At 44.4% G+C, this 25,504-nt stretch overlaps 1 protein-coding gene across 1 annotated transcript; it reads left to right on the top strand.

The window, feature by feature from the left end:
• Nucleotides 1-2,918: 2,918 nt before the first annotated feature.
• Nucleotides 2,919-24,891, top strand: LOC142494668 (uncharacterized). The gene is made up of 5 exons (XM_075599101.1): nt 2,919-3,400; nt 6,005-6,214; nt 12,770-12,908; nt 13,736-13,843; nt 23,582-24,891. The coding sequence occupies exons 1-5, from the start codon at nt 2,919-2,921 to the stop codon at nt 24,500-24,502; spliced, it is 1,860 nt and encodes a 619-aa protein (XP_075455216.1). The 3' UTR covers nt 24,503-24,891.
• The last annotated feature ends 613 nt before the right edge of the window (nt 24,892-25,504 follow it).

The following is a 25,504-nucleotide window of genomic DNA, read 5'->3' as shown; positions in this document are numbered from 1 at the left end:
TGCGAGAAACAGATAGCAGCCGAATTCTCAGACTTCTACTCTAAATTATATAATCTAAAGTTCCCAAAAAATAGATCCTCTAACGAGGAAGCTATAGCTAAATATTTCGATTCATGTAACCTTCCAAGCCTCTCAGAAGGGGATCTTGCAGAACTAAACAAAGAAATCTCCCAAGAGGAGCTCTTAAATGCCATCTCCCAACTAAAACCTAGCAAAACGCCAGGCCCAGATGGGTTCTCCAATCAATATTATAAGACATTCAAGCTAATTCTAGCTCCATATCTCCTTGATATGTTCAACGAGTTTCTGGAGGGAACAACCATCCCAGCATCTATGTCTAAGGCCAATCTAGCAGTCATACCAAAGGAAGGGAGAGACCCACTACAGTGCGGTAGTTATCGCCCCATAGCCCTCCTTAATTCGGATCTAAAAATTTTCAGTAACATTTTAGCCAACAGATTAACCCCCATACTACCAAGCCTAATACACATAGATCAAGTCGGGTTTATTTCCGGCAGGCAGGCCTCAGATAATACCAGGAAAATCATTAACATAATCGACCATGTACATCTCTCATCCACGAAGGCCATCCTATTGAGTCTAGATGCGGAAAAAGCATTCGATAGGATCAGATGGGACTTTTTAGATCAAACATTAATCAAATTCGGATTTAAGGGCCACTATCTGGCAGGGGTCAGAGCCCTGTACAAAAGTCCCACGGCCGTCTTGAAGCTCCCAGGAGGAGACGCAAACCCTATAAACATTAAGAATGGTACTCGACAAGGATGCCCCTTGTCTCCGCTTCTATTTGCCCTCTCTATCGAACCCTTGGCAGCAACAATTAGAGAGGATAAAAATATAAATGGTATTGAAATTGGGGGGACAAACTATAAGATATCCCTCTTTGCTGATGACATTATCCTGACTCTGGCCAACCCCTTGACCTCACTCCCGAATTTACACTCACAATTAGACAAATTCAGCAAAATCTCGGGATACAAAACTAATATGGATAAGTCGGAAGCATTAAATATATCCCTACCCCACCCCGAGGTCAAATTACTGCAAATAAATTTCAATTATAGGTGGAGCTCCACAAAAATCAAATACCTAGGAATACAAATAACACGGGAGTACAAAACAGTATTTCAATACAATTACCCACCCCTATTTGAGAGACTAAAAAAAGACCTTCAAAGCTGGAATGGATATCAGATATCTTGGCTAGGAAGAATAGCCACGGTAAAAATGAACATCCTACCAAGACTTCTGTATTACTTCCAGACTCTCCCTATTGATATCCCACTAGGTGAACTCAAAAATATGCAAAACAAAATCTTCCAATTTATTTGGCAAAATAAACGACCAAGGGTAGCTAGAACTATCTTGCTAGCACCAAAGGAAAGCGGAGGCTTGGCAGTCCCGGATATCATGAAATATTATTTGGCGGCCCAACTCAAACAAGTTATAATGTGGAACAACGAACCAACCACAAGCTGTTGGATTGGGATTGAGTCTGCCTATGCGAGACCTCTCTCACTCCCGGCCACCCTGTGGACCGAGAGGGATAGGGAGACCTTCTCAGAAACATTAAAGCTGGGAGCAATGAAATGTACATGGAGAATATGGACTAAAAATAAAGATAGGTTTAACCTAACGGCCTCACCCTCACAACTAACGCCCATATTTAACAACCCGGAGTTCCCCCCAGGCTTGTTCCCACAGAGACTCTGTGAATTAAAAAAGTTAAAGATAATGGTAGCAGAGCAGTTTATAGGAAACGGAAAGATCCTATCGATTCAGGAACTAGAGAAAAAACACCAAACTGTGAACCTGACAATATTTGGCTTCCTGCAGATGAGGCATTACCTGCAAACTCTTTCCAAAGAATTAACATTTCAACCATTAACAAATTTTGAGCGCCTATGCAGGAAAGGATATTACTGTAAGGGGTTGATTTCGGAAGTGTATCTGGGTCTGGCAAGAACAGCAGGTTGTTCCCAACACAATTATATGCTCAAATGGGCGGAAGATTTGAACATAGAGATCGATAGGGAAGACTGGGAGGATATCTGGGAGGCAGCTTCCAAAACATCAATATGCACCACCACCAAAGAGAACATTTATAAAATTCTATTTCAATGGTACTTAACCCCGAGTAGGTTGAGCCAGATCTTCCCCGGGACCCCAGATTTGTGCTGGAGGGGATGCGGACAAAGAGGAGATATGGCTCACATCTGGTGGAATTGTCCAAAGATTCAGGTGTTCTGGGTCATGATCAAATCATTAATCCGAGAATACCTGGGGGTGGAGATTGAGATGGACCCGCTGACCATGGTGCTGGCTAAACCAATTGACGAGCTAGAGACGGCAGAAAACAAAATGACAATACACGTACTCACGGCAGCTCGCTGTTGTGTGGCAGCTGCCTGGAAAAAAATAAATCCACCATCCAAACAGACAATACTACGAAGACTCCGCGAAATAAAGTCAATGGAGCTCCTTACAGCAAAACTAACCCAAAAAATGGACAAGTTCCATAAGACATGGGAAATATGGCCAGGTGTGTAACAGACTACTACGAAAGCTATCGGAAAAAACTAAGGGGCCAATTGGGCTGGTCCCCCCCCTTCCCCCCCCTCCTCCCCTCCCTTTCTCTCCCTCCCCAACTCTACTTTCCTCCCCCTCTCCTTTCACCAGTCTCTCTCCCCCTATCCTTTCTTTTTTCTTCCCTGACAATAAAAGATGCACACAAAGAAGCGGCCGCTTCCATTTTAATGTACCTAATGGGGGAGTATGTGAATAGGCAATACTCAACACAACTAGTTACATATTTAACTTAAACAGGAACAATGATTCGTGAATATTTACTGTGTTGTACATGACAGTTAGTACTCCTCCAATGTTTGTATAACGAAATGTATGAAATACCTACCATAGCCACGTTCTACACACTCCCAAAAATCCACAAAAATCAGGAAAGACCACCGGGGAGACCAATAGTGTCTGGCAACAATAATTTGACAGAAAATACCAGTAGGTACCTTGATAGAATTTTAAGGCCTTTTGTCTTAGCATTACCGTCCTATATTAAAGACACCAAGGACACCTTGCTAAGACTTAATGGGATTACAACTGGAAATGACACCTGGCTGGTAACCCTTGATGTGGAATCACTATATACAAGTATTCTGCATACAAGTGGACTGACAGCATGTAATTATTTTCTGTCAACCAGACACTGTGGATATGTGGAACATAATAAGTTGGTGCTGAATCTCCTGACCTTTGTGTTGACACACAACTATTTTTTATTCGATGGCTTATTCTACCACCAGACCCAGGGTACAGCTATGGGGACGTCTTGTGCCCCTACTTATGCGAACTTGTACCTGGGCTGGTGAGAGGCCACTATTGTCCTCACTGAAGAGAATGCGATATTTACTGAGTACATAGATCTATGGCTCAGATTTATCGATGATATCATACTAATTTGGAGTGGTCCAAAAGATATGTTGATTGACTTTATCAAACGGCTTAATATCAAAACTCTAAATTTACGTCTAACCTTAGAGTATAGCCAAACCAAGATAACGTTTTTGGATCTGAGTATCACTATTGATCCCTCTCACAGTATTCAAACCACAGTGTTCAGAAAAGCTACCTCAACAAATAATTTGTTATTGGCTAAAAAGCCAACATCCAGTCTCTCTCATCCGAGGTATACCAACAGGGCAATACTTGCGCTTACAACGCAATTGCTCGACCCTACAGGACTTTAAATTACAATCACAAGATCTTAAAAGTAGATTCCTGGATAGAGGGTATTCCTTGAAAAATGTACAAAGGGCATACAATCGGGCACTGCAATGTGATAGGGACACTCTACTTGTTCCTAATGTGAAAGCAAAAGATACTGTAATAAGATGCATTGGCACTTACAGCCAAAGATGGGATGATGTTAAACAGATATTTTCTAGACACTGGCATATATTAAAATCTGATAGCGATCTATCCTCTGTATTGAATGACACTCCGAGCATCACGAGTAGGAGGTCCAAAAATCTGAAGGATGACTTGGTACATAGTCATCATTAACACAACACCCCTAAAACATGGTTACCTAATCCACCCAAAGGCTGCTTTCGTTGCGGCAGCTGCAAGGCGTACCAATACCTGCTCACCACTAAAACCTTTAATAGTGATGACAAAACCAAGCAATTCGAAATAAGACATTTTGTGAATTGTAAAAGTTTTAATGTCTTTTACCTCATCAATTGTGAGTGTGGTTACAGATATGTAGGCAAAACAATACGCGAGCTGCGCAGACGCGTGTTAGAACATATTAACTCTGTTCTTAACAAAGCTGACACACCAGTAGCACGCCATGTTAATTTAAGACACAATGGGGACCCAGGTTGCCTTCAGTTTATAGGGATTGATCGTATCAGGAACACAATAAGAGGAGGTGATATTGATCGCAGACATCTGCAAAGAGAAGCAGAATGGATATATCGCTTAAAAACCCTATATCCATTGGGCCTAAATGAGGGCTTCACATTCACCCCTTTTATTTAAATCATTTTGTCTGCCCCTAGTGATTCGCTGTTTATGTACTGTGCCATGGACTTATTTACATCATATCCATAGTGCACTTGGTCGGATCCCTTTTCCCCTCTGTATATATTGTAAATATTAGCGGTGCAAATTACTCCCAACAATGGGTCCATGAGTATTTGCAATAAGATGTATATAGGAGCTGCCTCATCCTCCCCGGCGGTGAACCACTTGCTTGACAATGAGTATCCAGTCACAGTATTACACTGTTAACTAATAGTATTGGGGTTTGTTATAATTTTTGTTTCATTTATTTATATTGTTACATACACATTGGATTTAATTATACTCTAAACAGTGCCCAGTAGATATAGTGTAACACCAGTTGGGTATCTGCAGACTTGCGCTGCGATTTACATATGCTCTAGTTTACCACAAAGTGGCAGCTAAAGGTTAATTATACCAATCATTACATCTGTCCATTGCTATTTAAATGAGGCAGGTCTGTAGTCCCGTCATCCACCTGCCCCTGACGAAGCTCCGCCTGGAGAGAAACGTGTAGGGCGTGGGCACTGTGGCGTGGTGACGTCACGTCACGTTGAGCAGCTGATCCCGAACAGCTGGTCTACAGTGGGAGCGCCCAAGCAGTGCTGTGTACCGTTAAGGAGCAGAGTATAGCGGCTATTTAGCTAAGTATCACACATCGATTCTTGATACAGTACCTTGTGTTGGGTTGACAGTTCTTTCATTGTCTGACACTAGTTACAGGGACTCCCAGTACTTGTTGACAGCGGTGTTGGAGCAGTGCTACTTGGAAGCTAGTAGCGTTCATATGATAGCTTAGCAATGAGGGAATCCCCATACTAACTGTGCAACTCAACTCTGTATACCATCCTTGCTCCCACGGATTGCTGATTTGCAGTAATACACAGCCTACTAGTTCATGATTACTAAGACACATATTATATGTGTGGTGACGCTCCTTTAGATTTTATATCTGTGACTTCACATTGATTGGCAGGTTTTGGACTTGATTTATGTACATCAGGCAGGAGGTTTATTCAGTGATTAGCACACTATAGCTTCAGTACCTGGCAGTTTTTGTGCATTCACTTTCAATAGTGTTGTTGTTCGGGATCGATAACATCAGCTCAACGTGTTTTAACAATATCTTATTTTATTTTTATCTTCACTCTTTCACCTTGGTTTTTCACTATATCTATTCATAAAATTAAAAAATGATTATTGTGATGTGCACCCTAAATGTACTTCTGTGAATGTTCCTGTGACTATGTCACGTGTTCATTCAATTGTTAATACGATTAACTTCTGTACATAGGTAGCACTCATTTTGTGTTAATAATTAACACTCGACAATTACAATTATTTATATTGTTTATTTAAGAGTGAGCGGTGTGAAATGCTCTGTGTTGTTCATATAATGCAGTCCAGATATAGCAGGAATACCAACAGGTGATCAGTCACATAAAGTGGCGATGTACGCGGACGACGTGATTTTAACATTGTCCAAACATTGCTGTGCACCCGTAGAGCTGCAGAACCTGATTTGGCTACCCAAGAACAGTGTAAACCGAATGGAATGGCCGCTCCAAACCATGGTCAATTCCTTGAAGGTGTGGGAGTCCACTAAAAATAGGTGCAAACTCACTTCAAAACATTCCCTAATGACTTCAATAATCGGTAATCCAGATTTTGCTCCAGGGCTGAATTGAAATAATTTGTTAAATTGGATACAAATCGGGCATTACACGACTGAAAGATCTGGAGGGGAGAAAATTTATAAAAACATTTGAACAAATTAAGTCCACAAAGGATATACCAAACAAGGAATTCTTTAGATACCTCCAGATCCGAGATTTCTATAACAAATCGCCAATCAGACCAGCACAAACAAATTTTGAGCAGCTGTGTTCCAGAGGAACGGACACAAGGGGACTTACATCTAGAATGTACAGGGAAGTGATCTGTCCTGAGACTCCTAATGACATAAAACTGAGCTACATGAGACATTAGAAGACGAGGAATGGGATAGGATCCTGCAGGCAGCAGCCAAAAGTTCGATCTGTAACACATTAAAGGAGAACGCATATAAAGTCCTAATGCGATGGTATTACAACCCAGTTAAACTAGCTACATTTATTAAAGAATACTCCCCGCTTTGCCCAAAGCAATGTGGGGAGAGAGCAGATTTGCGACATATGCTGTGGGCCTGCGCAAAAGTGGTCCCGATTTGGGAACAAATTAGAGTATGGTTACAAAGGATACTCAATTTGGAGATCCCCCTGGACCCGTGGGTGTTCCTATTGGGCAGACGGATCCAGGGTCTGTCAAATGCATCGCATAAATTAATCGCGCATTTCTCAATAGCCACAAGATGCAAGATCGCAGCATTGTGGAAACAGGATGAATTACCAGTAACACCCAAAATCAGAAACCGGATTTGGCACGTCTGGCAGATGGAACAATTGACAAGTATGGTCAAGGCCACTGGCATAAATTTTCTAAAACTCTGGACGCCATGGCTGGCGCAGACAGATATCCCTGGGATAGATGTCGCCGCAATATTACAATGATAGTTTCGAGTGCATTCTCCTTTGATAACGCAGGATCCGTTACCACATAGAAACGGACAGGTAGGTCACACGAGACAGTCACCCCAGATTGGGTTATAGATAGGAAGAAGGGAATAAGGTGAAAAGTACTACGCAAAACGGAAGAGACACCAGGAACCTCAGAGGAACCCGCAAACGAGAAAGCCAAATCTACTGCTGTCCTCCCATATCCCCTCCTTTCCTCCCTTCCTCCAACTCCCCCCCCCCCCCTACTGTCCATGGTCCGGTATGGCTTGTTCACTTTGTTGTGTGTTCGTACGTAGCCCCCAGTCGATGTCTTGTAGGTGTTTAGTGTTGTTGGAAAAATGAGGTGGTTACAATTTGACACTCAGAACAATGGTTTGTGGCATAATGTATGCATGTTAAAAACCAATAAAAATCAAAGTTGGAAAGAAAAAAAAGAGAAATCGACAAAAGCCAAAGAAGACAGAAGTATTGCTCCTAAAGGGAGGGGAAAATAGTGGGGGTGTACACCATGTTTACATACAGCTGAAATGTTACTACACAGGGTCAAGGAACAGTACTCTAAGGACGCAATCTTTTTGCACTATTCTTATCAAGACTACACCCTGAAAGATGATAGAAAAGTAAGGGTGCTATACATATTATTTATAATTATTATTTCATGTCTAAATGAAAGTACACGATGAGAAGTTTTATGCACAAAGTGAATGAAATATCAAAGTAACAAAGTCTTCATTGACCAATAAAACTTTTGAATCTACTTCAGTTGATCAACATTGAAAATTGTGAGATTGCGCTGGTCGCTTGGTTGATGGCGCAATGTCGCGTTGTACCACTTTTATAGTTATTTCAGTCATGTGTTTAACTGCTCCTGTATAAAGGAGAGGGCAATGAATTCGGCCCCTCTGGCACTAGGGATAATAGGGGACTTTAAAAAACAAAAACAAATTCAAAACAAACCAACGGGGTCTCCTGGATAAGAGCAGTTACTCTATCTATCCTGATAAGGTAATCTTGTTTATTCATACTTCATGTCTAGAAAATAATGATTCATTAAGGGTCAGAATAAAGCAAGATTAAGGTGAAGAATATATGACCAATGCATCAATACAATATCTCCATAATAAACTTATTTTCTCAATTATTTTAAGGCATCCTATCGTACTTTAAACACATTTAACCATCAATGCCATTAGTTCAATTTAGTCCAACTTCAGACCACTCCTTTTAAGCACACTACGTTACACAAGAGCTTCAATTTGGGGGGTTGTTGTACTTGAGAAAAGTGCTTTAATGTTTGATTTACTTGTGGCTGTTGATATATGTCCTATGGCCCATAAGCTATACTGGTTCATCAGACCCCTTCTGGCGTTGAAAGACACCTTTGCAGTCCATCCAACAGAACGTTCCCGTGCTGGATGGTGTATTACAGATTAACGCCACTTAGCAAATATGGGTATTAAACCTTTAATCATTTTAATACTGTATTGGTTCAATTCCTGGGCAATTTCCCCCCCTTTATTATTGTACAATTGCCTTTTGCTGAGTCAGCAAAACTGATTTTATTCCAATGCAGGTTCATCAAAATAGTTTTGATAACTAGAAAGTGAATGTACGTAATTTCAAAGTTTTACCTTTTATTAGGCTAGGATTGCTATGGATTGATTTATTAAAGTGCACTACTAGTCATTGTCCATTAGTAATGCTTGACAATCACATTTTGATGAATAAACCCCTGATTGCAGCATGGAAATCTATGTAAATTGCGAGCATCAAAATATGATGATATGTGAATGTTCCAATAAGCCAAACTGTTTTATAGCCAGTTGGTTCATTTGCAGATATAAAATACATATAAATCTAAGGGCCTTCGTCTTTAGTGATCTATGTAAATGTAGTAATAAAAACAAGATTTAAAGAGCACAGCAAAAAGATTGTTTAAAAGAATCTAACAAAAGGGCTCCTTAATATGTTCTTAACAAATATTTCTATATTTTATGAAGCTACTACAACAGCTTTAGAAATTAATAAGGATTTTAGCACTGAAAAGCATATCTTAGTATACATTGTACAGTTTATTTGTTACGGGCTTGCTTATCATCTCAAATATATCGGAACACTCAAGCTCTTTTTTTCTTATATTTTCACTACTGATTTGAACAAAAATCAAGATTATTTATATTTTGATTTGTATTTATTTTCCTACTTATCAGAACGGGTTACATAAATGGTTGTTGGTAAATATGTTCAATAGGTTATTTTAAAAATGATATGTTCTATTAGTGTTTTTCTTTTTAATATTGATTGTAAACATGTATATTCAATTTAGCAGTAGAGTTGTTTCAGCTTTTTAATGTATAACAACTCTACCATGTCAGATTATTCTCATTTTATTTGTCGGGTTGTTAATGTATATCACAAATGAACAGGCAAACAAAAACTAACAAAACTTCAAAAAGTATTGTTTAAATAAGTTTTTCTTTGCAAAAAAACAGATACACAAAGTAAGTCATGCTGAGTAAAAAAAATAAATGATAAACCCTCCACCGTATAGAGCAGGGGTGAGCAAACTTTTTATGCCGAGCCCTCCTTTTCATCCATGAAATTTCTCAAGCCCCCCTTCTGATTCAGCCAATGAGGGCGAACCAGCTTTGTGACGCCCCGCCACGCGTCTACAATCTCCTGCAGCCAAGTTCACAAATCGCTTGGGCTGCAGGCGTGCGCGCAGGCAGTATACTAGTATTGGATCACTGTTTATTCTATTGTTTGCTGGCATCTGGTAATATGTTTTTTTTTCTGGTGCACAAAGGCAATCCATGAGGGGGCATTTATCCACCTCTTTGCTACATCCCTTCCCTCTCCCGTCCCCCTTTTTTCCTTCTCCCATTTGCTTTCCCCAGTGTCATCCACTCCGACCTACCAGTTTTATGTATTATTTAATTATTCCCGTTTTAAATGTTGCCCAGGGATCAGGGACCCCCATAACCAAACTCAAGGGGGGTACTGATTAATCTCCCCTGCTGATCAATACTCCGAAGTGACCCCCCTGACCCAAAGAAGAACCCTCAGCCCCCCAAAGCTCATCCTCCCAAGCCCCTCAATTCTGCAATCTCTGCCTGACCTTCATCCCTCCGTTTAGCCATTGTGTCTCTCTCTCTCACCTTCCCCCCAGTGTCTCTCTCACCTTCCCCGCAGTGTCTCTCTCTCACCTTGCCCCGTCTCTCTCACCTTCCCCCAAGTGTCTCTCTCTCTCACCTTCCACCCAGTGTCTCTCTCTCTCACCTTCCACCCAGTGTCTCTCTCTCTCACCTTCCCCCCAGTGTCTCTCTCTCACCTTCCTCCCAGTGTCTCTCTCTCTCACCTTCCCCCCAGTGGCTCTCTCTCACCTTCCTCCCAGTGTCTCTCTCACCTTCCCCCCCAGTGTCTCTCTCACCTTCCCCCCAGTGTCTCTCTCACCTTCCCCCCAGTGTCTCTCTCACTTTCTCCCCAGTGTCTCTCTCACCTTCCCCCCAGTGTCTCTCTCTCACCTTCCCCCCAGTGTCGCTCACTTTCCCCCCAGTCGCTCTCTCTCACCTTCCCCCCAGTGTCTCTCTCCCCCTCCCCCCAATATGTCCCCCACCTCTCCATGTCTCTCCCTCCCCCTCCCCTCAATATGTCACCCACCTATCCATGTCCCTCTCCCTCTCCCTCTCCCCTCAATGTCTCCCACCTCTACACACATACACACACACACACACACACACACACACACACACACACACACACACACACACACACACACACACACACACACACACACACTTTCACTATTAAGCCTGCTCCAGTCCCTCCCATGTCGGCTGAAAAGTGGGACAGGAGGAGGAGGGGCTGTGTGTGTGCAGGGAAGGCCCCGCCCCCGCTGCAGGCAGAGATCACACAGCAGCAGCCTCAGTACAGAGCTTCTGGCCGTCCGTGCACAGCTCTGCCCGCCCGCCCCCAGGCTTCCCGCACCCCCCCTAAATAATCTGGTGGCCACCCAATGGGGTGCGCCCCCCAGTTTGCGCACCACTGTACTACACCATCAGCCCCTTCTTGTTTTCCATCCCTGCCCTGTTTCTTCCCCACCTACTCAAGCTTGGCTACCTGGCAGCTGACCACTTCAAGCAACTGCCATCACTATTGTGTTAGTCTATGACACACTCCCTCATCTCTCGTATATCTGGCTGTCTAGAGGATCGTGGCTTTCCCTCATGAGGTTGAGTGGTCATTAGACTTGTTTATTTTACATTGTATTCGTTTTATGTCTACATCTTTCCCAGTATTTGCATTGCATTTTATCCACCATTAGGTGGTGCTGTAATATTACACTAGTAAGCGCCTGGCAGTCTTTTTCTGTGATTCTATTCCTGATGGCAGCATGATTTGGAAAAAGGAGAGGTGGAGTAAAAAATGTGCAGATGTAAAAGTAGATTGATTTGTGTTGTAGTGACACCAAAGTGATCTAAATAGGCGCTTACACACAATAAAGTGAAGGATAAATTATCCAGTGATTTTCTTAATATATATAGTGATTTAAAGTGAAAAAACGAAGCTTCAACCTCCAAGGAGAAAATGTACACAGTCTCCATTAACAGACAGCACTTCCAGGATTAGGAGGGAGCATGATCGTCAGGAATCCACCCAAATGAAGAGAGAAGTAATATACTGCATTTCTGTGTATATAAAGTGACAGGAACAATTTTCAGAGTCTTGGCTCATATAGAGAGACTACTTACAGACTGGCAGTTGTAAAACAGCAGTGAATATAGGTGGTATCAGCCGATCTGAAATCCAATCTTGTCTTATATGTCTCAGAGAAAGACAAATGAGAGCCAATAGTGCAGACCAATTAAAAGTTTTATCGTACATAAAAACAAGGAACAGTAATGTATAAACAATACAGGCCCATCAGGTAGGGTGTAACTTTGATACTGCCGAGAAGATGGGTAGAAGCAGCCGTCTCTATCAGTCAGATCCTCCCGCAGCACAATCACCTCGGGTGGCGTCTGACGTCACATCCGCAGGAGTCAGTGTCTTTTCCGGCTTCTCGGGGGAAATAGACAGGTGTGGCGATGGCTGGTCCTCTCGGCGTCACGTTACACTCTGCTAGCTCAACGCGTTTATTTAGCTGATTGAAATCAGCTTCATCAGGAGCACAATATTGCCCCTAATAGGTGTCCAGGTTTATATAGCAATATGCAAGTTTAACCATCAATGAAATATGCAAATTTATTAACCAACAATGAAATATGCAAATTTGAAGTTAAGTTAAGCACAGGTTATCTCAAGTGAAACTGCACTTGAAGATTTTCAAAAGTCTGTAAGTAGTCTCTCTATACGAGCCAAGACCTGTCACTTTCCTGTCACTTTCTATACACAGAATTGCACTATTTTACTTCTCTCTTCATTTGGGTGGATTCCTGATGATCGTGCTCCCTCCTAATTCTGGAAGTGCTGCTTTGTGTTGTAGCCATATTCTAAGCTTCTTATCTGGGCTCTTCCATAAGCTGCTGTGCATGGCCCTGCACTCACTGGGATCTTTCATTTCTAATGCATTAGACTAATGAACCCATTTCTTTGACTTCATCTATTTTCAGGTATGGCGTGGAGCCCCCAGTGCTAGTAAAATTGGAGAAAGAAATTGAGCTGGAAGAAACGTTGTTAATTGAATCAGGACCATTAGCCCCCACAAGCATCCCAAAATCTTGCTGTCACCGTGAGGAGCTATCTGAAGCTGTAAGATACTCTTCATTTGTAAATTTTATGGTGATGGGAGCTTAACAATTTTGTTTTACTGTCAAAACGGTGTTAGAAAATTACTCATGTTTATTACATTTGATGGTGTTAAAGAAGCATTTCCGTTAATATAAATATATATATATATATATATATATATATCCTACCTTTTGTGGGAAGCAGCGGGTCCCAGAGCTGAACAGGGTTAATTTCAGCTCTGGGGACCTCCTGCTCCCCGAGAAACATACCCCTAATGGTGCGGTCTGTATCTCAATCCTGTTTAAAGGTCCTGCATATTGTGGGCCAATAGCAAGCCGCAAAAGATGATATTCTGGCTTCCTATTGGCCTGCGTAACATGAGACCTTTAAAAAACCATATTGCCTGCCCAGCCGGGGCTGCTACCGGTAGCGCCTTTAGAGGTAAGTATCCCCGGAGGCAGGGGATTCCCGGGGCTGAAATTAACACAGTTCAGCTCCGAAGACTCCCTGCTTTCTACTTCGAGCAAAAAAAGAAAAAATGCAACCCCCATCTCTAGGCGGAAATGCATCTTTAAACTTTGAAGATTGTGGGGGGGGGGGGGGAAATCACCAACAGAAATGCTGAATTAATTTCATTATATATGTTAGGAGTAAAAAATCAAACTTCTTCTTTTGTCTCTCCCTTACAACTTAAGGTAAAGCATAAGGGGTGTCAAATATATTTACACAGTGATACTATGAGACACAGGGTAAAAATCCATTTTAGTGTTAATATTTAGAGATCCTTATGTTATCAAAAAGTTAAAAATTCTTTAAAGTAGTGAATGTTCATTTTATGTGATCTGCAGATGAAGCACATTGCAGAAGATCCTCCCTGCAACTGTTCCCATCGGTTCTCTATTGAGTATTTATCTGAAGGTCGTTATCGATTGGGCGATAAAATTATTTTCATAAGGGTAATTTCATAAGTGTAATGTGACGATTGGGGGTCGTGGTCCCATGACATCCGGTGGTTCATGTGATAGTAGTTTTTTTTTTTGTGTCAAACACCACTACAACTACAAACATGGCCATCGGGCCATCAATAGAAGGTTGCAATGTCAATGTTGGAGCTTTTTATTGGCCGCCCTAGATCAAGCATGACGAAGATATATTTTCTGCCGGTCGAAAATATTCACCCCACGGACAAAAAAAGTGATATCTTGGGAACCTTGGATCTCTGGACATCAGGTGATCACGGATCAGGACAGGAGGATCTATGGCAAAAAGAAAATGGGCAGGTGGAGATTTGTATTCGTAAAATGAGAAATTACGTATAAAACAGAGGATTTTCAGAATTAATGACCTATCTGTGGTGTTTTTTTTTTGTTTTTTTTCCCTGAAAGGTGATTTTAAATCATTCTTCATTCCTTCAAAATTACCAAAATAGCATTATACGGCTTAGATATACATTTTGGCCCATATTTTTCTAAGGGGTGCTGGAAGACCCCTTTTGGCCCATTTAAATGAATGGGTCGTAAGGTCTCTTATTGCATAGTTTTGTAGAATATCAGTGCATCAGAATGAACAAGTCCCTTGAACATATAAAGGTCTGTAGCAGGACCACTCCCAATGAATTTTGTGTATATAATACAATTGCCCTAGTAGGGTTAAGGGACTAGTACCTAATGCTATAAAGCACCAATAAATATTACAAGTATAGCCATGCATAATAATGGTATACTACTTTCCTCTCTGCTGGCAGTAAGTCCTGGTAAGTACAGGTATGCCAGCAGTAGTTATGGAGGTTTTCCCTCATACCATGGTGAGGTGCCCTATGTATGGAGGGGAGTGGCTGTATGCTCTGAGTCTCTGGATAGTGACATCAGGGATGCGCCTGCCTCCTGAAGTATATAAGGCACAACACAGTTAGTTAGTGTTGGTTCCAGCAGCTGTGGGAAGTTGTTGGGAAGTTGTATTTTCCTGCATAAGGGATTGAAGGAACACTTTGTGACCTTAGTGCAGTAACTAGCGGTCCAGGTTGACCAATCGGCCTGTCTAAGCCACTCTGTGTCCAGGGACCTGGCACAGAGAGGATCTCCCTAGGAGAAGAGGGAATCCCACTTCAATTTGGGAGGGCGTACCTGGCAAAGGGACAGCACGGAGAGATGTGCGGCTAGAGCCGGCAGCTGCATGGGGCAGTCTGCTACATCCCAAACTACAATAAAGATGGCCTTGTTAACGAAACCCCCACTGTGTGAGTGTGAAATTACTCAACAGTGGCAGTCACCACCAAGAAGGAGTTCCTCACCAGGACCATCTCCCTGCGGAAGCACAGATCCTGATGAGGTGGAGGCGCTGCACATGATGTAAGTTGAACTCGCACCCACTACCTCAGCTGCCTGTCTGATGACATCCCCTAACACCATCAAGCGGGAGACTCAGGAGTCCTGTTGCCTACAGGTGCACCACCAAACACAAACACGTAATGGGGGTTGGTTAGACTACTTACCCGGGCCAATGTGAGATTGGGGGGGGGGGGGGAAACCCGTTAAAATTGGAGGCGCTGCTGAGATATATATATGTCAACAGGACAGGCTTTTGCTAGGCACACACTAGGAAACAGGGAAAGTGTATGCTGCCACTTTGTGCTGTGTTGAGATGGAACCGCAGGAGTAACCTGGGAACCTGAGAGGAGTTAGTGGGTCTGGAGAAGGGCTATAGCTGTCCGAGTCACCTTGAGGTAGCGCTAGGGGTAGGATGCCTGAAGGGATAGCCTGTTAACTTGGTCAGGACTCCTGGAGAGGGTCTGCACTAGGCTGACCAAGAGAGGTAGACGCCCAAGTACTGCATGGAAGCCCCAGAGTACTCTAGCCCATTTCAGATCACTTGCCGAAGGGAGCACAGACTGGGAGGAAGGAGATACAGTAGACACTGAGAGAGTGAGCCTAGATTGAGGTAGTGCAAACACGAGTTAGATCTACGTTAGGTACATAAGGTGGTGCACAAGGCATGTTTATTGTACTGATGTGGTAGCTGCCCCGCAGAGCGGAGCTCCATGTACAATAATCCAGTATACAGTGATCGAGAAACAACCGTCAGAATGGAGGATCTGCAAAGAGCAGAAGGTCCAGGATGCCGGACTGAGGAAGAAGAACAAGCTACAGGAGAGACTCTTGTGTGCTTGTTATGGAATGGCATGAAAGCCGTGGCTGCGCCATGTTTGTCCTGCCTATGTTCTCGGGAAAGTACCCTCGAGACTAGTGAGGACGACAGCCTTGCGAGATGGGAGGAACGAAATGGACTTTGTTATACACCAATAAACAAACAGCCAGACGCTATCTCAAATATGAAGAAGGACAGTACTCACCAAGATGGCGGTTCCCGCACTCCCGGGACACCGCGTGGGCCAGCTGCAGAAAGTCTTGCAACTTTGCAGTTTGCTAATTGTTGGCCAGGATTGGCGGCAACGAGAAAACTCCACCCTGCTGGGGAGTTTGGCGCGAAAGCTGGAGCCGCGCCCTCATGGACTATGACTCACTCTGCACCTGTGCTGGGTCAGCCTACAAGTCTACGAGACATCCCCCTAGTTTCAACCAGGGGGAGTGGTCTGCAATTCCACCGGATGCCGATGGAGGAAGTAGGGGGAGGGATTGTTTAACCATCCCCTGCCCTTCAGTTGCGAAGAGCCATTGATCGATACAGACCTCTAAGAAGAGTGCCTCCGTTGGTGACTATGGCTGAACATTCCGAGAAAGTGGATCAGAGTCCCTTGATATCTACCCATCCCTACTCGGTTCCAGGAGGCTTCCTGATTATCCGCGTAGAGGGTGTGGAGACAGTGGTCTGTCTCTGCCTGCAGTGCAGACTGCCGGGCGGAGCTGTGGGCAGCGAGGCTCGATGTCCTCATTGTGGACTGCAATATATGTGGCCCATGACGACGTTTGTGCCGGTACAAGCTGGGGGAGTGAAGGATTCTACCCCGATGTCGGCGGCGGAGCTTCCGGGTGCACTGTGGCGTGAGAGTGCAGGCCCCGCGGAGCAGGAATCTAGCCGGGTTCTCAAGTCAGAGAAAACTAGCCATCGGAGAGGTGACCGGAAAGGAGCACATCGACGGTCCCCTACTGGAATACCCCGCCCGAACTGTAAATTAGAGTCCTCGGACGAGGAGTGTGCCAGACTGGCAGATGCACAGGACTTGTTGACGGTGTACCATACCAGTGGTATCCCGTGGCGAGATGCTATTCCTTGTGGTGTGGAGACACGGAGTCGAGTGTCTCCAGTACCGCGACAACCCGATCGCCGGAGTCCCACTGCCGTGGTGACTAGCGGATCGGAAGGAGGTCGATCCACCCCGACGCTGCGGAGCAGTAGGCTAGCTCCGTGCTCGCCGCAGACCCAGGGGGTGGAGGTGAAAGAGGAGCGGATCCAGGGTCAGGCTGGACCGCGTAGCAGACGGGCGTTGCCGGATGTCCTCATGGAGGAAGAGGTCTCGATTGGGGACCCAACCCAAGATGGCGTCGAAGCACGTGCGTGTACGGAGGAGATTCCGGACGACCAAGGCGGCATCGAGTGGGAGGTGATCGCGCCTCTGCGGTCGAGCAGTGGAAGTCGATCCCCTACTGATAGACGGAGTGGGCGCTCGAGCCGGAGACCGAGAAGCTCAGCTGCCGGAGGGAAGAACGGACTTTGTGGCGGAAGTGAGGCAGGTATTGCTGAGGTGCAGGCCGTAACCCTGCCGATACCTACCATCCGGCCCCGTCCCCCAACCCCGTCCATCCCCAAAGTTAGCCCCAAGGCCCTAGTTAAATCCCCTGTCCCTGTCACCTGTTCATTCGGGTCTACCTCTAGCCTGGGGATGTCAGGGGATTCCCGGGGTCCTATCGAGGAACGGACTGGAAGCCTGGACTGGGGAACTTCGGATGATGGATCGGAGGGTGGAGGGAGGATTTCCCGACAAGGGTCGGTGCCCAGTGATTGTGCTAGTGTGTTGGGTATCACGGGTGGACACTGGTCACAGCGTCGGGGAAAGGTTACGCAATCTGAGGGTACTTCAGGGGTATCATCGGGCGGGCCTGAAGAGGAAGAGCCACTAGAATCCAACTCGGAGGAGGTACGGGAAACTAGATGGTGGGCACCACTATATGAGGGTTATGTCGCCTGGATAGACCGCACCCGTTTCATTCTAGAAAGGGATGGGGTAGTTGACCATTGGTGGGCTCCCGGGGATTTCGACGATGAGGCATACCTCAAAGAGCTGCGAGTAAGGTGGGACCGAATTCAAGGGGGTCTTATTACCCCAAAGGGATCTGAAGGGTTAGATGATCCGGTGGAGTCAGATGAGCCCCTGTCATGGGTGTTACCGGGAAAGGCTGGGCAAACTAAATTAACCCGGGCCTGCCGAGCTGAACGGGCCATTACAGCCAAGTATAAACGGTCTCATGGGCTTGAGTACCCATATGTCCCCGAACCTCTGATGAGGGAGATAGAGGACAATCGAGAGAGGTGGCTTCGTAATGATATAGAATATTATATCGTCAATAAGGGAGGAGCCATTACGGGCGTTCAGGCTGAGCAGAGGGTTTCCCAACTGATGAGGGTTTGGAAAATCGGGCGCAGCATTTATATGCACAAGGTGGTGTATTGTAATGAGCGAGGCCTGCCCCGAGAGTATAGCGTGACAGTCACCGATGCAGCGGGGAGGGAGGTGAAGAAATCAGACCCTCGACACTATTATTAGGTCCCGTCAGAGAGTGGTCTGCCCTTTTCTTTAATGCTCCCTGCTGGTCAGTGAGCGGAAGGTTCTTGCATTATTATGTAAAGGTGATAATGTTTGATGCTTAATTTGTGTGTTCTTTTACAGTGTTTCCTGGAGCAAGGTACACCAAATTTAGGCCCCAGCCAGGACGGTGGGGATTCACCAGGGGGAGTATATAGCCATGCATAATAATGGTATACTACTTTCCTCTCTGCTGGCAGTAAGTCCTGGTAAGTACAGGTATGCCAGCAGTAGTTATGGATGTTTTCCCTCATATCATGGTGAGGTGCCCTATGTATGGAGGGGAGTGGCTATATGCTCTGAGTCTCTGGATAGTGACATCAGGGATGCGCCTGCCTCCTGAAGTATATAAGGCACAACACAGTTAGTTAGTGTTGGTTCCAGCAGCTGTGGGAAGTTGTTGGGAAGTTGTATTTTCCTGCATAAGGGATTGTAGGAACACTTTGTGACCCTAGTGCAGTAACTAGTGGTCCAGGTTGACCAATCGGCCTGTCTAAGCCACTCTGTGTCCAGGGACCTGGCACAGAGAGGATCTCCCTAGGAGAAGAGGGAATCCCACTTCAATTTGGGAGGGCGTACCTGGCAAAGGGACAGCACGGAGAGATGTGCGGCTAGAGCCGGCAGCTGCATGGGGCAGTCTGCTACATCCCAAACTACAATAAAGATGGCCTTGTTAACGAAACCTCCACTGTGTGAGTGTGAAATTACTCAACAGTGGCAGTCACCACCAAGAAGGAGTTCCTCACCAGGACCATCTCCCTGCGGAAGCACAGATCCTGATGAGGTGGAGGCGCTGCACATGATGTAAGTTGAACTCGCACCCACTACCTCAGCTGCCTGTCTGATGACATCCCCTAACACCATCAAGCGGGAGACTCAGGAGTCCTGTTGCCTACAGGTGCACCACCAAACACAAACACGTAATGGGGGTTGGTTAGACTACTTACCCGGGCCAATGTAAGATTGGGGGGGGGGGGGGGGAAACCCGTTACACAAGCATTGTCCCATACAGTGAGAAATAAGGGTATGAATACCCACAGAAGCAACTCACTGTTTGTATCCAAGGTCCATAGGAGTAGCCCGCAGCAGTAGATTCAATAGCGTGCAGTCCACCAAAGCAAAACAGGAACAGGTGAAGAAAAAAGGCAGTGCATTGCCTGGAGAAACAGGAGGAGCCTCACAGAGGCAAAAAAGATCTTTATTCCATAAAAATCATCAGACAAGGTCCCCCATAGCTTCTTATTGCATAGCAACTTTTAGTACGTGTCCCAAAATTTAGAAAATATATTGATTACATAATAACTGGTCTTCACATTAAAATGTCTTGAGGTGAACTATTGTGAAAATATCATTGATAGATGTTGCGAGTGTCAAAAGCCTGATATAGTTCAACTCTATGCAGTATCAAATGGCAAGATTTCATTTATAATGATCTCCTTAAAAAGAAAAATGAAAATAATATTGCCTTATTTTTCTATACTGTAGCTTGGGATTTGAATGAACAGATAGTTTTCTATTGTAGTGCAGCCACAGGGCAAAATATGCTACTTTTCATTAACAAACGCCAGAGGCATTACCTGATTCGTGGAAGATAATGGATTTAATTTTAATATATGAACATAAGGATGGTTTCAAAAGCTTATGTTGGTAAATAAACTTAATGTTATATCCGCTATTTGCTTCTCTAGTTCAGGGAATATAAAATATGTTCATGTTTTTAACAACAATTTGAACTGGAACATAAAACAATGTTTCCTGAGTTTAATAGTATGTTTTTACTTTATTACTAAATTGCCAAGGGATGTTACTTGCAATAAAATAATTGTATTTGGAATCTGGCTTTAATATCATAAAGAAAAAGTGATACTGGTGTATTGCCATTTACAGTGAAACATTAAGAATGGGATGTTTTGTACCTCTGTAAAGAGGCGAATAACTTGCAGTTTCATGTTAGGTTAAAAAATGGATCTATTCCTTAGGTTTAAAAACAAATCCCAACATAATATGAATTGTTTTGTATGTATATAATTGTATTGGTCGATTAAGGGATTCCAAAGAAAATTTATAACAAATTGTCAGATGCAACAGGAAGTAGATCAGATGGCACTCGTCACAAACTGAGGATGTATAAAAACCCCTAAAGGATCTTGGTAACAGTGAGCCATCCAAACCGGGTTAAAACATAAATACTTATTCCTATGCATGTCCTGATTCTCATATTTCCCATCAAGTAGTTAAAAAGCCAAACAAAAAAACAGTCCAGCACCTTACAGCAGCGGCAGCTTTTATTCTTACAAATCACCGGATTTTACCTGGCATGTTCCTGGAATGCCACGCTGTTCACCTGAAGCATGCCGCGCTCCTTTTGCCTTCCCAGCCAAGCGCATGCCCGGCTGACGCGCGGTTGATGTGTTAATTGATAATGGGTCAGGATTTACTAGGCTGCAATGCTTTGCGTGTCCGCCAGATGGCATAAATTCATGAATTGTAATGCAGCACTCACGGTTTTGTTGCAGGAGGCAGATGCTTGTCCCATAGAGAGTATGTAGACATATGGAGACCAGGGGATCCTGATAGCCAAAAAGAGACAGCACACTGCAGGTATGGTATCAAAAAAGTGTATTCAGTAACACAAGGCCGCCAACGTTTCGGTCCTCCCAACGGGACCTTCCTCAGGGCAGTGCAACTACAGACTAACACAAGCACCCATATATACCCCTTAACACATACTAAAAATCACCTGAAAGCAATCATGAAATCCAAATTGCAATCCCAAATACAACCCACATTTCTAAACAGCCAATCCAACATACTGACACTGGTACGCACCAATGAGAAAACCTGATCTATGCACATGTGTACTTAGTCACATGATCAAACCTGAGTCAAAGACTAAGTACACATGTGCATAGATCAGGTTTTCTCATTGGTGCGTACCAGTGTCAGTATGTTGGATAGGCTGTTTAGAAATGTGGGTTGTATTTGGGATTGCAATTTGGATTTCATGATTGCTTTCAGGTGATTTTTAGTATGTGTTAAGGGGTATATATGGGTGCTTGTGTTAGTCTGTAGTTACACTATGAATAAAAATGTATTTTAAATGTATTTATTTATATTCATTTATTTATTTAGATTTTTTTTTTTTTTTTGGGCGGCTGCTGTGTGTTTTTTTTATTGTGGGTAGCGGGGGTGGGTGAAGGGGGTATTAGCCCCAACGGTGGTTGTTTGGGCTTGCGGGGGGGTAGCGGTAGGGGTTAACCCCTTCATGACCGTAGCGGTATTAACTGCTACGGTCGTAAAGGGGTTAAGTGCACCCGCAACCCCCCCGCAAGTCCTAAACTCACACCAAGGGCCAAATACCCCCTTCACCCACCCCCGCTACCCACAATAAAGCGGGCACGGTGGGTTAACCCCTTCATTGCCTTAGCGGCTATCAGCTATGGTAATGAAGCAGCATTTCTGTATTTTAATAATATTGTGCAGGAGCAGGGGGTCCCCTGAGCATTAATTTCTGGCTCAGGGAACCCCCTGCTCACTGTACAATATTATTAAAATACAGAAATGCTGCTTCGTTACCATAGCACATAGCCGCAAAGGTAAGGAACGAGTGTTTATTTATATATGTGTTTTAATTATACTGTACATGTGCAGAGGGTCTCCGGAGCAGAAACGTTTTGGTTTTAGGTCCGGGGACCCCCTGCTCCCCGAGATACAGGCCCCTTTAGGGGGTGCCGGTATCCCTCTGCTTTGTGTACATGCCGCGGTCACGTGATCGGGACCTTTAAATGCAGAGGGATACCGGCACCTCATAAAGGGGCCTGTATCTCGGGGAGCAGGGGGTCCCCGGACCTGAAACCAACGCGGTTCAGCTCCGGAGACCCCCTGCACATCTACACTATGAATAAAAATGTATTTTAAATAATTTTTAATGTGCCGATGTTTACGCAGAGAGAGCAGCAGGTCTCTCTCTGTGCTGCAAAGAGAGACCGCCCCCGCCGGCCTATAGTATCATTGATGTGCATATACAGTACTGTATGTGTATGTTAGGGGTTATAGGGGTTGTTGTTATACAGTATATACTGTATATATACAGTATATACTGCATTACAATTCATGAATTTCTCGGCTTCAAAGACAACAGCTCGCAAACGCCCCCATGCGTTTTTACACGGCATTGCAGTATTGCAGCCAGCGGGAATAAAATGCTTAAATCACGGGCGCGATATAACGCAATACACCCCGGGCGAAAATGATACAAAACCGCACATCACCGGGATATTCCGAAATTCGCGGAGCTAGCCAAGTAAGAATAAAGTTGGTCGGTACTGTAAATCGCCCTTGGTAATGAAAGGACATGATATCTGTGACTGCTTTATCAGAGCATTAGGGACAGGTCTGACATCACTCCAAACATAATGCCGTACAATGTCAGAACATTATAATGCATTTACAGAGCAGGTGTATGGAGTAATTTCACAGAAGACACATTAAAATCGTGAAGTGACATTCATAGGGCTGAGGCCTGCCACTGTCCAGCACATTTTTATAGTCACAAAAAGCAAAATCGTTTAAGATCTGAATTCACATCTCTAGTGCTTATTGCGCCCAAACTGAAGATCCACGAGCCTCTGTAATGATAATTTTGTCTCTGCCTCTATGCACTCCTTAATCTAGTGTGTATGTATGTATGTATGTATGTATGTATGTATGTATGTATGTATGTATAGGGAATAGCTAAAGGTAGCCACGCTTGTGGTCCCAAGGGTTAAATAGAAATGATCTGTTCTCTTTGCATCTGCTATGCTGGACACTCCAATGCTCCAATGGGCGTTTCACTTTAATATATTTGAAGACGGATTCAAATAGTAATCTCCTGTGTTTTTCTTTTCTATGTGTATGTATAGTTTTAGTACTTACATATTACTTCATTTTTCAGATGCTACATGGAAAACATGTCATGGTACGAGTAGGTGGTGGCTGGGACACACTTCAAGGGTTTCTGCTGAAATATGATCCTTGTCGAGTGCTACAGTTTTCAACTCTAGAGCAAAAAATTCTACAATTCCAAAAAGGAGGTAAACATGAAAATGTGTCAAGAACTCCACGGCCTCCTGTAATGAACCCTTTATCTGCTGTTGGTGCTTCTCGAAAGCCAAATTCCAATGTATCTACTCCAATGATGTCTTCAAAAACTAACCCCAGAAATAATCCTTCACCTGCTCTGACTTCCCAAAGAGGAGCAAACCATGTACCGCCTGCAGCGGTGCGTCCTAAAGTCCAAAGCACACAAAGAAAAGGATCCCCATTGTTTGTCGAACCTCAAAGAAAAGTTGCAAAAAAATTGACTTCTCCTCAAACTGGCACTACTTCACTTACTACCAAAGGTTTACAAAATAATGGTTCTGCCACAAACCCTTGTATATCTAGTCTATCAAGAACCACAACTCCTGCATCTAAAGTAACTCAAAAGACCACAAACGTACAGTCTTCTTCTGCAGACTTGTTGCAACGTGCAGTTCAAAGCAAACTGCTGCAGCCACCCAAGACATATCCCAAAGCATCATCACGACTCCAAACACTATCAAAAAATATTTCTGATTCGCACCCACATTCAGGATCTTCAAAAGTAGCTGTGAGTTCCATTAAGCCAACTATTACAACGTCACCTCCTAGTCCTAGGCATGGTTCTTCAAATGCTAAAAAGCCTGAAGAAACAACAAAATCCAGCTGGAAAAGCCCCAGCAATCACCCCTCTGCTGCAAACGTACAATTATCTAAAGACGAGACGAAACAAAGTAAAAAGGCAGATATTCATAAAAATAATCTCGCCATTTGTGGCGTCTTCACATGTAGATAAAAAAATGCCACATTTGTCATACAAATCACAACCTGCTGTTAAATGTCTGCCTGCAACTTCACCCCTACCGATCAGCGTAAGTAAATCTACTTGTATAGCGGTTCAAGCTCAGAGAAAGGAAATAAAAAATACCGCAACTGATAAAACATTTTCTGGGCGTGCTCCATTATCTGTGGGCCATGTCTCCCTTTTGTCCACATCCCCTCCAGCACAGGTCAGGTGTGCTGGGGAAAATCTGGTTCAGCCTAGTTGGGGTCAAGTACCACTGGAATATGATTTTATATATATTCTCTTTTGTTACTGTGCAAATTGAGGTTTTAGCTGCCGATTCCCATGATAAGTTTTATGCACAAAGTGAATGAAATATCAAAGTAACAAAGTCTTCATTGACCAATAAAACTTTTTGAAGTGAAACTTCTTTTGTGGCACCTAGTCCTGATAGAACAAAACTGGATCGATGGGGGGCGAAGTGTGAAACGGAAGTGACGTCACATAATGGACGCCGCTCCGCTCACACGTCCCGTCACATACGGCGGCGGCAATAGCCACCGGCGCCGCTCCTAATCGGCGCTGCACCCCCACACACACCCGGCTGCTGACATATGCCGCGGCGATAGCCGTAACGGCCCGCCTAACTGTTCCACGACCGCTGCCATGCCGCGCATGCGCAGTTGTGATGGCGCCGCTGACGGACGCCACACATGCGCAGAAGCGGCTGGCAGCGGCGTCGTTCCACCCACACGCTCCTAACGCCCATTGGCAGCGGCGCCATTCAGCCCTCCAATGACGCGGGCGTTCGCGGGCAGGAAGCGGTGGCACACGGCGCAAACCCAGGCGCAACCCGCAAGGCACAGGGGCTTTGTCACTCATGCCCGTGCCGGGCGCATGTACCCCGCAGGGGTGTGTGTGTGCAGAATTTGCGTGCGGGGGGGGGTGTGTGGGTGTGTGCAGAATTTGTGTAAGGGGGGGGGGGGAGAGAGGTGGTGCGCAATGTTACACCCC

Source organism: Ascaphus truei, chromosome 5 (genome assembly GCF_040206685.1).
Source record: "Ascaphus truei isolate aAscTru1 chromosome 5, aAscTru1.hap1, whole genome shotgun sequence".
NCBI classification, from domain to species: domain Eukaryota; kingdom Metazoa; phylum Chordata; class Amphibia; order Anura; family Ascaphidae; genus Ascaphus; species Ascaphus truei.
This window is presented reverse-complemented; position numbering and strand designations above follow the sequence as displayed.

What these genes read in the sequence shown, in the direction of transcription:
- LOC142494668 (XM_075599101.1), top strand. Translation starts at nt 2,919, where the DNA reads ATGTATGAAATACCTACCATAGCCACGTTCTACACACTCCCAAAAATC. An exon ending in GCGAACTTGTACCTGGGCTG is followed by an intron (nt 3,401 to 6,004) that starts GTGAGAGGCCAC and finishes CATATAATGCAG; the next exon opens with TCCAGATATAGCAGGAATAC. An exon ending in TGGGAGTCCACTAAAAATAG is followed by an intron (nt 6,215 to 12,769) that starts GTGCAAACTCAC and finishes ATCTATTTTCAG; the next exon opens with GTATGGCGTGGAGCCCCCAG.